Genomic DNA, 14,751 nt, shown 5'->3' on the forward strand with positions numbered 1-14,751 from the left:
ACATAGTCCTAGCCAGAACAATCAGGCAAGAAAAATAAAAAGCCAAATAGGAAAGAAAGAAGTAAAAGCATGCTTGATGACTACATGATCTTATATGTAGAAAACCCTAAAGATTCCACAAAAAATCTGATAGAACTGAGAAACAAATTTAGTATAGTTTCAGGTTACAAAATCAGCACAGAAAAATCAGTAGCATTTTTATACCCTAATAAGAAATTATCTGAAAAAGAAAATAGGGAGGTGTCTTGAGGCAGAAGGAGGCATTTTTACCTTCTCAGTGTGTTTCAGAAAATTTGTCCCTACTTTATAAACCCATAGATTCTTCCCCCAGGAAATATGCATATGTAAAATCCTGAAATTTTCAAAGGAAAGAACTAAATGTCCAAAGAAGGTAAGAAAAATAAAATTACACTTACCATAGGAAACAGCACATACTCTCTGAGGAAATCTTGAGAATCAAATTGATTATAGTCTCCAAAATCAGCTGAGAAGAAAAGAAGGTAGAAGGGTAGTATTTATTATAGGAAATTAAAGATGAAATAAAATAGGGCAAACTCATCAACACATTATTATTCACATTTCATCCTATTTTCTCACTAATATTAAATAAAAATAGTGCCGAGATATGTTTGACATAGTTACTTAGACATAATGACGACTTACATAAATATCAGCATGTACGCACTACTAAACGATTCTTTAGAAATAATGAAATTTGAAAACAATTCCTAAAGGTCACTTCAAAAATTTTAAACAAACCTGTATTTATCTGTTTGTTAAACATGCATCAATTTGTATCTTAAGAACATCTGCCAAGGGGACTTTTTAACTCAAGGTTAATTTGGAGAACTGAAGAGCCATACCCATCTGCATCTTTTCATATATTTGCAGCTGGAAATTCCCACTGTAAATCACCCTTGGCAGGCAACCTCAACTATCTTTACACCTCCCAGATAATTTCACATCTTACAAGATGCCAAAAATTCTGTTTTTCCTGTTTTCATCTCAGAGTGGTACAGTTTGAGCACATGCAAAAGGAAATATATAAATGTCTTCCTTCTTATCTCACTTGCTCTCCTAAAAACTAAACCTGCATGAAACTTTAATTTCATGTAAAACAATTAGCATCAGATAGAAATAGATCCAGGTATCTTTAAGGTAACGAGACATAGAATGAGAGGATACATACACACGAGCATGCACCAATGTTGCGAAGTTGCTGAGAAGGTAAAAAATAAACATCAGCCTACAAACTCAGCATGTAACTAATTACCAATTAGGTGCAGCATTCAAGAATAGCAAAAGTCATGCACTCTGCCTATTTCCAAGTTCAATCATTGGTTATCACATTCCACCACAACTTATATTTCTATTGATACATCTTTCTAAAAACTTCAATAAGGGTTCTCAAGAAAGTTATTTGAAAAGTATTAGAGGAGGTTTCATCAGACTGAACAGCTAGCTTCAAGAACCCAATGAAAACGGAATCCGGAGTAAGTTCACCAAATTCCTCAAGGATCTTCCAATATCCAGATGCCCACAATAAGCCTAATGATTGAGTAGTGAGAGGAAAGAGTACCTGCAGTAAACAAAGGGTTTTATTTATTTGTTTAATTTTCTTAAAGACAAGGTCTTGCTTTGTCATCCAGGCTGGGTGTCGTGAATTGATCACAGCCTACTGCAGCCTCAAACTCCTGGACTCAGGCAATCCACCCACCTCAGTCTCCTGAGCAGCTGGGACTACAGGTGTGTGCTACCATGCTGGGCTAATTTTTTATTTTCACTTTTTTTTGTAGAAACAGGGTCTTGTTTTGTTGCCCAGGGTGGTATCAAACTCCAGTAAAGCCAGCATTCCTGGATGCTGGCTTCAAGTAATTCTCTCGCCTTGGCCTCCCAAAGTGCTGGGATTACAGGCATGAACAACCACACCCATTCCAACGAAAGCTTTTTAAAAGGAGAAAGACTCAATTTGAAGATGAGGGACATATTGATCTTCACCATTATTTCAACAATGCTACCACTGATTTCTCTATCATAACTGGTCACTATTTCTTCTCCTTCCAGTCTTTAAGCAGACAGAGGTGACACATCAGATTTTGCCTGTTTCCAATCACAGAATTACAACAGAAGCTAACTGTATGGGAACTGTACTTTGAACCGAAATTGCTAAGTTGTTAACACCCCATAATGAAAGAGGTCAGGAGAAGGGCTGCCTCTTCAGACATTTAGATCCGAGATGATTCCATTCAGTCCAATGTTTGGGATGGGAAGTCAGTTCACACCTTCTAAAACAACAGTCCACGCAGCAAGAACCCAGCTGCTGGCTGGCTCACACTTGCAGAGAAGCTGATTTTCAAGAAAATCACTAAAAGGAAAAGTTTCCCTTCAAAAATTATATTACGGTGTTCTTGCTTTTTTGAAAACATGTTTTTAATTTTCCTTTTTTGAGACGAAGTCTAGCTTTGTCACCCAGGCTGGAGTGCAGAGGTGCAATCTCGGCTCACTGTAACCTCCACCTCCCAGGTTCAAGTGATTCTCCTGCTCGAGCCTTCTGAATAGCTGGGATTACAGGTGTGTGCCACCATGCCTGGCTCATTTTGGAATTTTTAGTAGAGACAAGGTTTTACCATGTCGGCCAGGCTGGTCTCAAACTCTCAACCTCCAGTGATTCGCCCGCCTCGGCCTCCCAAAGTGCTGGGATTACAGGTATGAGCCACCGAGCCGGCCTATCTTGCTTTCAGTATGACTGAAGGCAGTTAAGGCACCACTCAATAAGCCATAATGTATAAATATACATATAAAGTCCCCCACATAACAATTTAGAGAAGGCAAAAACCAGAGATGTAATATAAACCTATATAGGACAGGATAAAAGATAAATTCAGTCCAATACACATTTGTTGCTTCATGTTACAATCATAGATTTTAAATTTCTCTCTTTAATTGCATTAGAATATACAATACTATAATGTTTAAAGCTATCACACTCTAAGAAGTTATGTTAGTAACACCTTTACAGCATCAAGTCACAGAATATGACCACATTGTGCAGTGGACAAATTCTAAGAAAATATTCCACAATCCCTGAAATGTAGCCTTAATTAAAGGCAGAATAAAAGCTGCTATTTCCTCAAATAAAACTGTAATTATACAAGCATGAGAAGTTTGCAAACAGCTTTGAGAAATCTACTACCCAGCCACCAAAAATCACTAACTTTGCATTTTTCATGTAAGATAACTTAAAATGAAAAGGGAGCATTGCTAAGAGATCATTTAAGTAAATCTAACTTCTCACTCTGAGAGGCCAGCGACACCATGATCAAACAGAATGGAATTTCACATGCTGCTCATAACCATGTCTTACCTTGCACAGCTAGGCCGGCTAGCCGAATCACCTGTTCCAGTGTACATCGTAATCGTCCTTCAAGTACATCTTTTTTGACTTGCAGGTAATACTGATATCTGTTCATGGGAATAGAGGAAAAAACAACCTTAAAAACACACACTTGGAATATACTCCCACAACATAGATGTCTCTAGATGTGAAACCTTGTGTACACAGCGGGATACGCAGGTGATGCTGATAGAGGTCATTTCTGTAAAAGATGGAATGTGACCTCTGCCTGTGTTTATCTTTGTTTGATGTAGCAGGTGCCATATCCTGTTCATTCTGAGCTTGAGAGGATTCTCATAGCATCACTTACTTGTAGGCCAGCAGGATAAACTACTGATAAGGACCAGGTCTTCATAACAGAGTCCAAGAATGAAAATGCTCTTGCACACCTGGATACCCACGACAACACGACTGCCAAAGCTACATTCAACAGTGTGCGTTCCTGAAAGCATTCTAGAAACACATCACCTTTCAAACTCAAAAGTTTGGTAAGGCAGATCACAAACAGGCCAGGTAATCTGTAATTCCACTGAAAAATCAAATACAGTTTTCGCCTTAACATATCTGTGAATCATAAAAACCAAATCTGATGCAACTTGCCAAACTGAAGTAAATTCTCAAACCAGCAAAGTACAGAGGGACAGAACTGTGCCCAGACACATGAAGTCTCAGACTAGATAAGTATCCTCAGGAGCTAATACAGTGTCCTGTTTCTCCACCAATAAAATCACTCTTAGAGTTACCTAAACATTTAGAAAACTTCTCACTCAAGACTTATTTCTCAGGACTCCACTGCCTTTGACGATACTCTCAATACACAGTCACCACTAAAAAAAAAAAAAAAAAAAAAAAAAGCACACTTTCCTAGCATCAGTTCCTGATATATGCTAACAACCCTTTTGCTCCTAGTAACTGTAACTCACTCACTATTTTAACTTCAATTTGGCATCTCAATCAAGGAAACCCAGACGTGACCCAAAGCCCAACTTTCCGGGAGAGAGGCAATCAGTGCTGAGAGCTAATTACTGCTGGCTCTACCATGATGATGTCACAGGCATCATTACACATCAATCAATCCAATGCCTGTTTGTGGGAAGGAATTGGGCTCTGTGCAAACTCCAGTAGAATCCCATACTTCTTATCTGCTCTTGTATTTACTGAACAGGATAAAGACAACCATGTCACTCTTTGGTGGGAAAAACCTATACTCCAATCAGAAGGGCAAACACTGGGAGTTACTTAAAAAGCCTTTTTAGTCAAACCTAATATGAACTAGAAAAAAATCACAAAGCAAAACAAAAAGCAAAATCTCAAGGTAGGAGAAAATGGTAAATTTCACCAATTCTTGCTAATTATAAAATGGTTGAATCTCATCTACATGCCATTCATTCCTTTTCATCCTTCTTGAGTGGTTTTGACTTATTTGCTGCTCTCCAAGCCAGGAAGACAAACAGATCGTTTTAACCCATAGCTATCATGTACTTTCTGTGGGCCTACGTGTGCTAGCTGAGGAGTATCTTGGAGAGTGCTAAAACATTCTCTGCCTTACTTAAAAGGATGCATATATCTTTTTGACCACTGTGATCATGTTTCTGTCTAGTGTACTATCTAAGGGTTCAGTGGTTAAGAACCAAGGAGCAAAACATCTGAAAAGGTGTTATCCCGGCATTATTTGCCAGAGGTAGAGCTTTGTTACCTGTCACCTTGGAGATGAAAATGACCAACTAAGATTATTTATTAGTGGACATCTTTGGGAGTAGACCAGTAACCAATTAATCTGCCAGCAAAACAATAGCTCTAGTTTTTAATAATCTGCTGCTTCCAACTTTCATCTACAACTATCACTTCTATAATGTGCCAGTAAGTTCTATTACAGATCCATTCTATCCTAGGAAACAGTGACTCACAATCCACCAGCAAGGAACACCAGGAGCGTTCCTAATCATGTAGGTTGGGTGTAGGATTTTGCTGGAATATAAAATAAGGAGCTGAAGAAAGCAGGGCTCTCTTCTGGAAGCCTTCCAAACCAGGAGAGAATCTAAACAGCAGCAATGATACGGTGCTATTACCATGAGATTGTGGGTGCTGCTAGGTAAGACTGCAGAAACGAGAATGAAATTCAAACCACTTTGGAAATTGTTTGGTTGGTACAGTTTTGCACAAAAGGCAGTTTTAAAAAATATTACAATTCTATCTAATATGATGACTAAACGACAACAGGAGTTGAAATTCTATTTCTAGAATGCCTACTCTTTGCTTATTTTTCATTAGTAATTCAATTATAACAGTAGTAAAATATAACGGTGAACTCTATTTTGGAAACATGCAATTTCATGGAAGTATACTCCACCCTGTCATAGCTTTGGGTGGAGGGGAAAAGGAAAAAAAAAAAAACAACAATTTTCATGCCAGGAAAGTAAGTATTTGCCAACTTTCCAAAGAGATCCTCTGAAAACCCAAGCTCACAAAGAAAACTTTTTAATATTTTTCATATTCAAAGACCTGGAAATAGTCCATCTGACTCTTAAGGCCTGATGAAAGGTTTTAGGTTAGGATTCTGCTCTTCCTCTAAGAATTGGTGAACATAATTATGCTTCTTGAATAAAGGGAAAATTTTGTATTTTCGAATTTTTTAATTTTGTTTTTAAACAATTTTTTATTAAATGCAGATTTCTCTGAGTGAAATTAAAAAGGCTGCCTAGTAATCAGTGTTATTAAACATCACCAATGGGAGCTAACATGCTACAACTCGGTCTCTGGGGGCCTCATCTAAGATAAGTGACTTTTCCAAGTCACTTCCTGCCCTAGGAGTTTGAAAGATAAAGTTTGAAAAAATGCCCTATTGGGTCAAATCAATAGAGCTGTTGGTACTTTTGACAGAGGTATCAAAGGACTCTTTCAAAATTATACCCCATAACAATATCTCCAACACTTAGAGATGAATGGCTAAGATCCTTACGCTCTCTTTTAAATTCATGTATGAGGAATTTATCTCAGCACATCTGCAACTGTGTTTTATAGTTCTGTTCATTCTTCTGAGTGAGCAAGTCCGTGTGGTGTTCTGAAAAGCATGGGCTAGATGACCTCTGAACTACAAATAAGGCAGCAGGAACTCTGAGGCCGGGTACATGTCACTTTTAATGTAATTTTCCCCACAGGTGAAATACTCATTCCAAGTCCAGTTCAGCAGATGTGCCCCAAACAGGGGACAGCCATGTAAAATGGTCAAAGCCTTGGGATCTGAGTTTGGTCATACTGCCACCACAGGAGGCAACATGCTCAGCCTAAGTCACAGGATGGCAAAGACAGGAGGAGCAGGACCCCTGCCAGGGTTCCAAATGTCTGCTGCCCTCCCGATGGAGTCACGCCCGCCTACCTCGTTACTCCTGGGACCAGCTTTCGGGCCAGTGAAATGGGAATGGAAATGGGAAGTGACTGTTGCTCCCAAGCGAAAGTGTCCAGGGCCAGTGACCGGTTCTCCACCTCTGCTTCCCTTTGCTCTGAGACCTGCATGAGCAGGGAGGGCCTGCTGTTAGTGAGCCCGAGCCCTGGGCATAGACGGCTGGGAGCAGAGCCTCAGGCGACCCACAGTGGCAGGTGGGCAGCAAATAAACCTTTGTTTGTAAAGCCACAGAGGCTTGGGGGGTCATACAACATTGCAGCATGATGGTGCCTAAGCTGTTTAATAAGGGAAGGATTTTTAAAATCCCAGTCCAATCCTTTCACTTTTTAGAGAAGGCAACCGTGCTGAGAGAGGAGAATGACTTGTCCAAGGTAATACTGCTTCCTTAAAGACCAGGTCAGAACCAGATCTGAGCATGGACAACCACAGAGGTGAAGGCAGGATGTGATCCCTGCCCATTCTGGGCAAGCCACCAATTTCACTGAAGTCTAAAAATAAAAGCAAAAACAAAACACCACTACCTGGTGATTTTTATGATCCTTCTAAGGAAAGGCTGCAATCCCCGAGCTTTTCCCCGTCCCCCCTTAGACAGTCTGTGCCACAGCATATGAGGCAAATGTCGGAATGTGAAACTTTTCCATAAAATCCTATTACAGAACATGTTTCATACTGTGGCCAGTGGTTATTCAGATCTGTTTTTTCTCCTGGCAGCGGCCTCTGGGATATTTCACTTTTCTCCCCCAGAGACAGAAGGAAGGGAAAGAAGACTGAGTTATACATTTTTACTGTTTGTTAACAACTTTCTAAGAAGGATAGAGGGATAGAAGTAAAATCTACAGACCAGAGTTTCTGATTGTGGGCTTCTCCTAGAAGGAGCAGCTGTGTCCAACAGCAGGTACAAACTGAGCCCTTGTGTGTATGTATTTCTAAATGCGGATTTTTTTTGAAGTAAAATGCAATTCATCATCAGTATCACACACAGGTCTTTACTTGTTTGCACCGAGTAGCTTCTATATTATGGATCATAAAAAATGTTAAGCAAATTTAATAGCACATATCAGCCATTCATTACTCTTTCTCCTCCTACTGCTCAAGGAGGTCTGAGAAAAAAAGAAACTCTCTTTCACAGTTAAAAACAGGTTAGTGAGAGCACTCGGGAAGCTGTAACTACCAACCTGCAGCATCTCCATCAACAACACGGCTCCTGGTCTGCTCTTCCCTCCTCAAATTTAGTTAAATGAACCTATCTCTCCCCATAGTCATGCTCAGTAGGGATGTGACAATTTGGAGAGAGAGGCCATCCTTAAATTCCTCACTTTTTTTTTTTTGAGACAGAGTTTCACTCTTGTTACCCAGGCTGGAGTGCAATGGCGCGATCTCGGCTCACCGCAACCTCCGCCTCCCGGGTTCAGGCAATTCTCCTGCCTCAGCCTCCTGAGTCGCTGGGACTACAGGCACGCGCCACCATGCCCAGCTAATGTTTTGCATTTTTTTTTAGTAGAGACGGGGTTTCACCATGTTGACCAGGATGGTCTCGATCTCTTGACCTCGTGATCCACCCGCCTCGGCCTCCCAAAGTGCTGGGATTACAGGCGTGAGCCACCGCGCCTGGCCAAATTCCTCACTTTTTGAAGCCTTTCCATAAACCTACTGGAGTGGAAGACCAGACCAGGACCCAGAAAGACAAACTGTCTTGTCACTGTTACTAAGAGCAGGGTAAGACTTAAAATGTGCCTTCTTCACAAGAAAACTTCCTTCATAACTAGCAATATCACAGGACTCTTTCTAGAATGTACTGGAATCCATTTCCCCCAAGTGCAGCATGTATCAAAGTGCCAGACAGCATTGCTCTCTGGCTGTTATATTGTGCAAATGGAAACAAATGTAAACATTTTTCTACTATAAAAGACAAAAAAGAGGGGACTGAGGACAAGTAGTCCTAGAGTCCTTGGGTACAGGAGAGCAAAGGGGAATAATTTTAAATCTTAGATTGACAGAGATACCCACAGGAGGGAACCTGCAGATTCCAGCCATTCCAGCGGGTGTTCACAGCTGTAAATTCAGATAATGGACAGGATGGCCCTTGCTGTTCTCAGTCTGCCAAGATCAGATAAATACTACGTATGCAGGCATGCAACCAGATAAACCTGAATGCCTGCCTCCCTCCATCCTTCTCTCCTCAAAACTCTTGAGAAGAATTTCAGTTGATGACTATTAAAGTCTAATAATGTGTTTGGTGCCTGACCCATGCATTATCTAAAAGCTTTTACATTTAATGACTGTTCAAGTTGACAGTGAATTAAAAGTCTGCACTATCTAGCAAACTACAAAGCAAACACTCCTGCAACTATGCAAAACTGAAATAACCCCGGGGCGGGTGGCCGGGGGGGGGGGGACACAAACAAACAAAAGGAAAAGGCTAAAACTAAAACTCTAGCAAAGATACCCTTAAAAGGGAAAGTTTTCCTCTAGCCTTTTTCACACTACAAGTTAATACGTGTACATGCATGAAAAGAAAAACGTGCATCTACTCAAACACAGACAAGATTTTCTTGGCAGAAGTTCAAGTCTAGAAGTTTTCAACATTCATTGATCAATAAATATGCTATTTTGCCAGAGACACCCAACTTCGTAATAAGACTCCTTCAGTTTCGATGAGCCAAAGATTGCAATTATTTCCTAAAAAGGATAATATTTGTTTAAACGCATACAAACACACACACAGGCCTGAACTAGTGAAAAAAAAGGCCATGATAGCAAGGTGTTGCGAAAGAGAAAGGCAGGCCACGACCTGATCCTTGCTTTCTGCTCTTGAACTTTTGCATTAATTATAACAAATTACAGGGAATCCAAGTAGTGTTTATAAGTATAATAAATTCCCTAATAGTAGCCTATCATTTAACCAGGGGTTCTGTTGCAAAAAGAAAAATTCATTTCTGAAATACATCACAGAGAGAGGGTGTCCTGCACCACTTCTTTCTGTCCTATCCTATGCTGTTGGGTACAGATTTCTTTATAACAATCAATCCGTAAGACTTAAAAGAGCCCAACATGTTTCCCTGCTGTGGGCTGTGATACCCTGAACCAGAGAAACATGCCAACAGAGTTTGTAGAAATAGTCAGCTTCAAAAGAAAATACTGTGCTAAAGTGTCTGATGTTAAAATGAAATGAGTCTGTTTTGATCTGTGTTAAAAATCTCCAATGACTTGGGAAAGTTTCGCAGTTCCTCAAAAAGTTGAAGAATTATCACATGATTCAGCAATTATGCTCCTCGGTATATAGCCATACAAACTGAGAACACGTGTTCACACAAAAACTGATACATGAATGGCGATGTTATTCACAGAGCTGGAAGGAGGAAACAACCCAAAAGTCCAACACCGATGAAGAGATAAAATGTGGTCTTTTCACACAGTGGAATATTATTCAGCCATAAAAAAGAATGATGTATCAAGACACACTATAACATGGATGAACTTTGAGGCATCATGCTAAGTAAAAGATGCCAGAAACAAAGAGTCACATCTTGTGCAATTCCATTCATAAGAAATGTCCAGAATAGGCAAATTCATAGAGACAGAAAATAGATGAGTAGTTGACAGAGACTGAGGGGAAGGGAGGCTGAGGAATGCCTGCTAATGTTTTGAAATCAGACAGTGACGGTGGTGCACAAGTTTGCTAAAACACTACAAGCCGCTAAATTGCATACTTTAAATTGGTTAAAACGATGAACTTACTCAGCACCATAAGACAAGGTGAGGAGAAAAAATCATTTTAATGGTAGATTTACGTCATGTGGATTTTCGTTCAAAAAAAAAACAAAACACCCAATGATCCTAATCAGGAAAAGTCCAAACTCCTGACACGGCACACCAGGCTCTTCACGATCTAGTCCAAACTACTTTTTTTTTCAACTTCATGTCTCACCACACCCCTCATACCTGAGCTGTCATAAGTATGAGCTGCTCCCCAATGGTTGCCAAGTTCTTTCCTGCCTTGTTGCTATTTCCCTAGTCTAACCGCCCTTGCCTATCCGCCTCCACTTGCCCAATCACCTGTCCATGCTCCAAGGCTCAGATGAAATGTATCCTTTCCAAAAGCTTCCCAAACCCTCTCAACAAGTTAGTGAACCTTTTCACACCCCTCACAATACTTCCCCCAGGCCTCTCCTGCACTAGCACCAGCTCTTCCCCAACTCCATTGTGATCAGTACCTGGCACTAAGTAGATGCTCAATAAAAATTTCTGAATAGATGAAATACTGACAGAGAGACAAAGACAGAAGAAAGGAGGGAGAGAGGTAGGAAGATTAATCCCCTCCTAGTAATTAGATACTATTTCTATAATATGAAAGAGCACCTAAAAGTTCTAGAAATGAAACTCATTACACAGTCAGGAAGGAAGCCTTGAGAAACTATCCATTCTCAAGTCCTTATCCAAAGAGCAAAACTGCTCCTTCAGTGTGAAATGTTTATTTATTTGTACATGACTTAAACTGATCTCTGAGCTACCAAGCGGCAAAGAAAGAACTCAGGAATGAATCACAGTTAGGAACCAACAGCATTAAATAAACCCTCCAGGTGGGCAAAAGGCGCACAGATCAGGGAACACCAAGGCTCCATGCTAATCAGCCAACCAAAACCACTCCTCTAAATTGCAGCTGTCAACTATGCAGCCTCATCCCTCTTACACTAGCAATAAATATGTCTTGACTCATCAGCTCAAAATACACACCTGCCTGTCCTGAAATCATGTGTTCATAGTATTACCTACAATTCCACTGTGGGAAAAGAAAGCTTAAGTTATATCTGGAAGCTGGGTGAGTCAATTGCCCAAAGATTTGTCTTCTTGGTCAACAGCCAGGTTCCCAGCTAAGAATTCTGCATAACATCCTTGAAGCTTTGGTGAGCCAGCAGGTGGAAGTGCAGTGTTGCTATTACCGACAGGCTGGTCTGAAGGACGAAATACACAAAAAACAACAAATGTAAGACAAGAAGATCATCTCTGTGGATGAGCACAAGGTCTTCCCTGGAACCCCTAATTAAAGGTAGTTCCTACTTGAGAGAGAGAGAGAGAGAGAGAAGCGAGGAAAGAAAGGAAAGAGGGAGGGAAGGAGGGAGGGGAGGAGAATGGAGGGGAGGGAAGGGAAGGGAAGGAAATTAAGGAAAGGAAGGAGAGAGGGAGGGAGGGAAGTAGGAAGGAGGGAAGACACACACCTATAATCCCAGCTACTCAGGAAGTAGAGGTGGGAGCCTCAGCTGAGCACAGGAGTTTGGAGTCTGCAGTGAGTTGTGACTGCACCAATGCACTGTAAGCTGGGCAACAGAATGAGACCCTGTCTCCCCACAGCACCCCGCTAAAAAAGAAAAATAAAGAAAAAGCAACCCCCAGCCCAGGTTTAGTCATATGGCTAGGCACATTACCAGTCACCACAGACTCTGTATGGATGGAAATGCCATCTACATTTCTTACTCCAGCATCTCTGTCATTGTAACCCTGAGCCCACTTTCCAAGTCCTGTCCCTAAGAACCAGCCCAGCCTAATTTTAAACTCTGGTTGATGCTTTGTTTATTGGGCAGTCTAAATTTTGAAAATTTCAAATTGCTGGCTTCCGGGCTTTAGTGCCTCATCACCGCAGGTGACGAAGATGTATTTTCTCATATTCACAACTTAAAAATATCTGAGTACCTGCCGGGCATGGTGGCTCATGTCTGTAATCCTGGCATTCTGGGAGGCTGAGGCAGGCAGATCATTTGAGGTCAAGAGTTCAAGACCACCTTGGCCAATATGGTGAAACCTTGTCTCTACTAAAAATACAAAAATTAGCCAGGCGTGATGGCTCACACCTGTAATTCTGGCTAACTGGTGGGGGGGGGGGGAGCTGAGGCAGGAAAGTCACTTGAACCCGGGAAATGGAAGTTTCAGTGAGCAGAGATCGCACCACTGCACTCCAGCCTGGGCGACAGAGCGAGACTGTTTCAAAACAAAAAATCAGAGTATCACACAAGTAGCCCACATTAAAAGAACACCTAAAACACAGACATAAAAAACAAATAAGAGCTGGATGGGATGTTTATCAGAAATAGCAAAAAAGGGGCTAACTGCTCAGAAGTGAACAGTATGAGAGATACTTCAGAGATCCTGCTGCATGACCTTAATTTCCAAAGCATGGACCTGTTGTGAGATAACTGAGTGAGACACCCAACTTTCTTTCTTTTCTTTTTTTTTTTTTGAGACAGAGTTTTGCTCTGTTGCCAGGATGGAGTGCAGTGGTACAATCTTGGCTCAATGCAACCTCTGCCTCCTGGGTTCAAGCAATTCTCCTGCCTCAGCCTCCTAAGTAGCTGGAACTACAGGTATGTGCCACCACACTCGGCTAATTTTTTTTTTTTTTTTTTTTTTTAGTAGAGACAGGGTTTTGCCACGTTGGCAAGGCTGGTCTCAAACTCCTGACCTCAGGCGATCTGCCTTCCTCGGCCTCCCGAAGCGCTGGGATTGCAGGTGTGAGACACTGTATCCACCATATGTCCCATGTGGCCACTATGATCCAAGCTCAACCTCTCCCCAATCTCAGCAATTCAAGATTATGGATTTTATGCATTTGTAATGATAACATGATTATCCATCTGTATTTTGTTGTTGTTGTTTTTTAGTTGAGACATGCCACGTTGGCCAGGCTGGTCTTGAACTCCTGGCCTCAAGTGATCCACCTGCCTTAGCCTCCCAAAGTGCTGAGATCACAGACATGAGCCACCAGGTCTGGCCCATCCCTCTCTATTTAGCACTCCATTAGCCCATAAGTACCTTGACGCTGGGAACTACATCTCTATTCTATAATTCACAGACTCAACAGATGACCCTAGACTTGCCAGCTGCACAAAAAACATGATCGTTTACTGCCTGAGAGAGGTAAAAAAAGAATGCTTTTCTGGAAGTTAGCCACCCAAACAGTTGGCGTAAAACAACACTGGACTCAGCAGAAAGAAAAAAAAATCACCTATACTCTAGGTATTACATAATATAAAGCCTTTCCCCAGTTACCAAATTAGAATAATTCATTCCACTCTCTGTGTTCCCATTGATTTTGTAACTCTAACATGGTGCTGATCAAACAACTTAGTTAATTATGTGCATCTCTTTTTGCCTACTTTACTGTTTTTTATTGTTGTTCTTGTTTGTTTGCTTTTTGTTTTTGAGACGGAGTTTCGCTCTTGTTGCCCAGGCTGGAGTGTAATGGCACGATCTCAGCTCACCACAACCTCCGCCTCCTGGGTTCAAGTGATTCTCCTGCCCCAGCCTCCCGAGTAGTTGGGATTACAGGCATGTGCCACCATGCCTGGCTAATTTTGTACTTTTAGTAGAGACGGGGTTTCTCCATGTTGGTCAGGCTGGTTGCGAACTCCTGACCACCTTTATTGTTTTATGACTGACTGCCTTGTTCATCTTTGTATTTTCCCCCACACAGTGTCTTACTTTACATTTACATTAAAACAGGATATTATTATGGCCACATATTTAAAAGACAGTCAATTACATATTGGCTGAAAGAAACTTTACATTGTTCCTAGTGTACTATGAAAAAAAGAATAAAAACACTCCACATGTCTATCAAAAGCTTTGGAAGAACTGAATTCTCCACAATTGGAATTTTAATCAATTTCTCTAGATATTAAGAAATCAGAGCCTTCAAATAGTTATTAATAAATGACAGCACTTTGCATTTGTGGAGTTGTTTTCCAAGAACTGTCATGTGTAATATTTCCTGTCATTTCATATTCACAGCAACCCTGAAAGATAGCCACGATGAGTCCCATGTATCCGTGGGGAAATGGAGGCTCCCAGGCAGGAGGTGACTTGCCAAGTCTTCTGATTTTACAGTCAAGTGCTCTTTTATTACAATACTGTGCCTGTGTAGTAGGTTAGTCTATAGTTTCTACAAGGCTGGAGCATAAGT

At 41.0% G+C, this 14,751-nt stretch overlaps 1 protein-coding gene across 1 annotated transcript in view; it reads right to left on the reverse strand.

Annotated features, from left to right (window-relative positions):
* Positions 1–416: 416 nt before the first annotated feature.
* The window catches only part of LOC108289694 (tyrosine-protein phosphatase non-receptor type 14-like), a gene marked incomplete at its 3' end in the record, with an annotated part of 135,155 nt that continues 120,820 nt past the window's right edge, over positions 417–14,751 (reverse strand). The window contains exons 4-5 of the mRNA XM_017509213.2: positions 3,365–3,462; positions 417–484 (exon numbers count right to left, since the gene is read on the reverse strand). Of these exons, the coding sequence (XP_017364702.2) occupies positions 417–484; positions 3,365–3,462 (166 nt within the window). The remainder of the gene's footprint in view (positions 485–3,364; positions 3,463–14,751) is intronic.

The sequence above is a fragment of the Cebus imitator genome, unplaced genomic scaffold (assembly GCF_001604975.1).
Source record: "Cebus imitator isolate Cc_AM_T3 unplaced genomic scaffold, Cebus_imitator-1.0 Scaffold411, whole genome shotgun sequence".
NCBI classification, from domain to species: Eukaryota; Metazoa; Chordata; class Mammalia; order Primates; family Cebidae; genus Cebus; species Cebus imitator.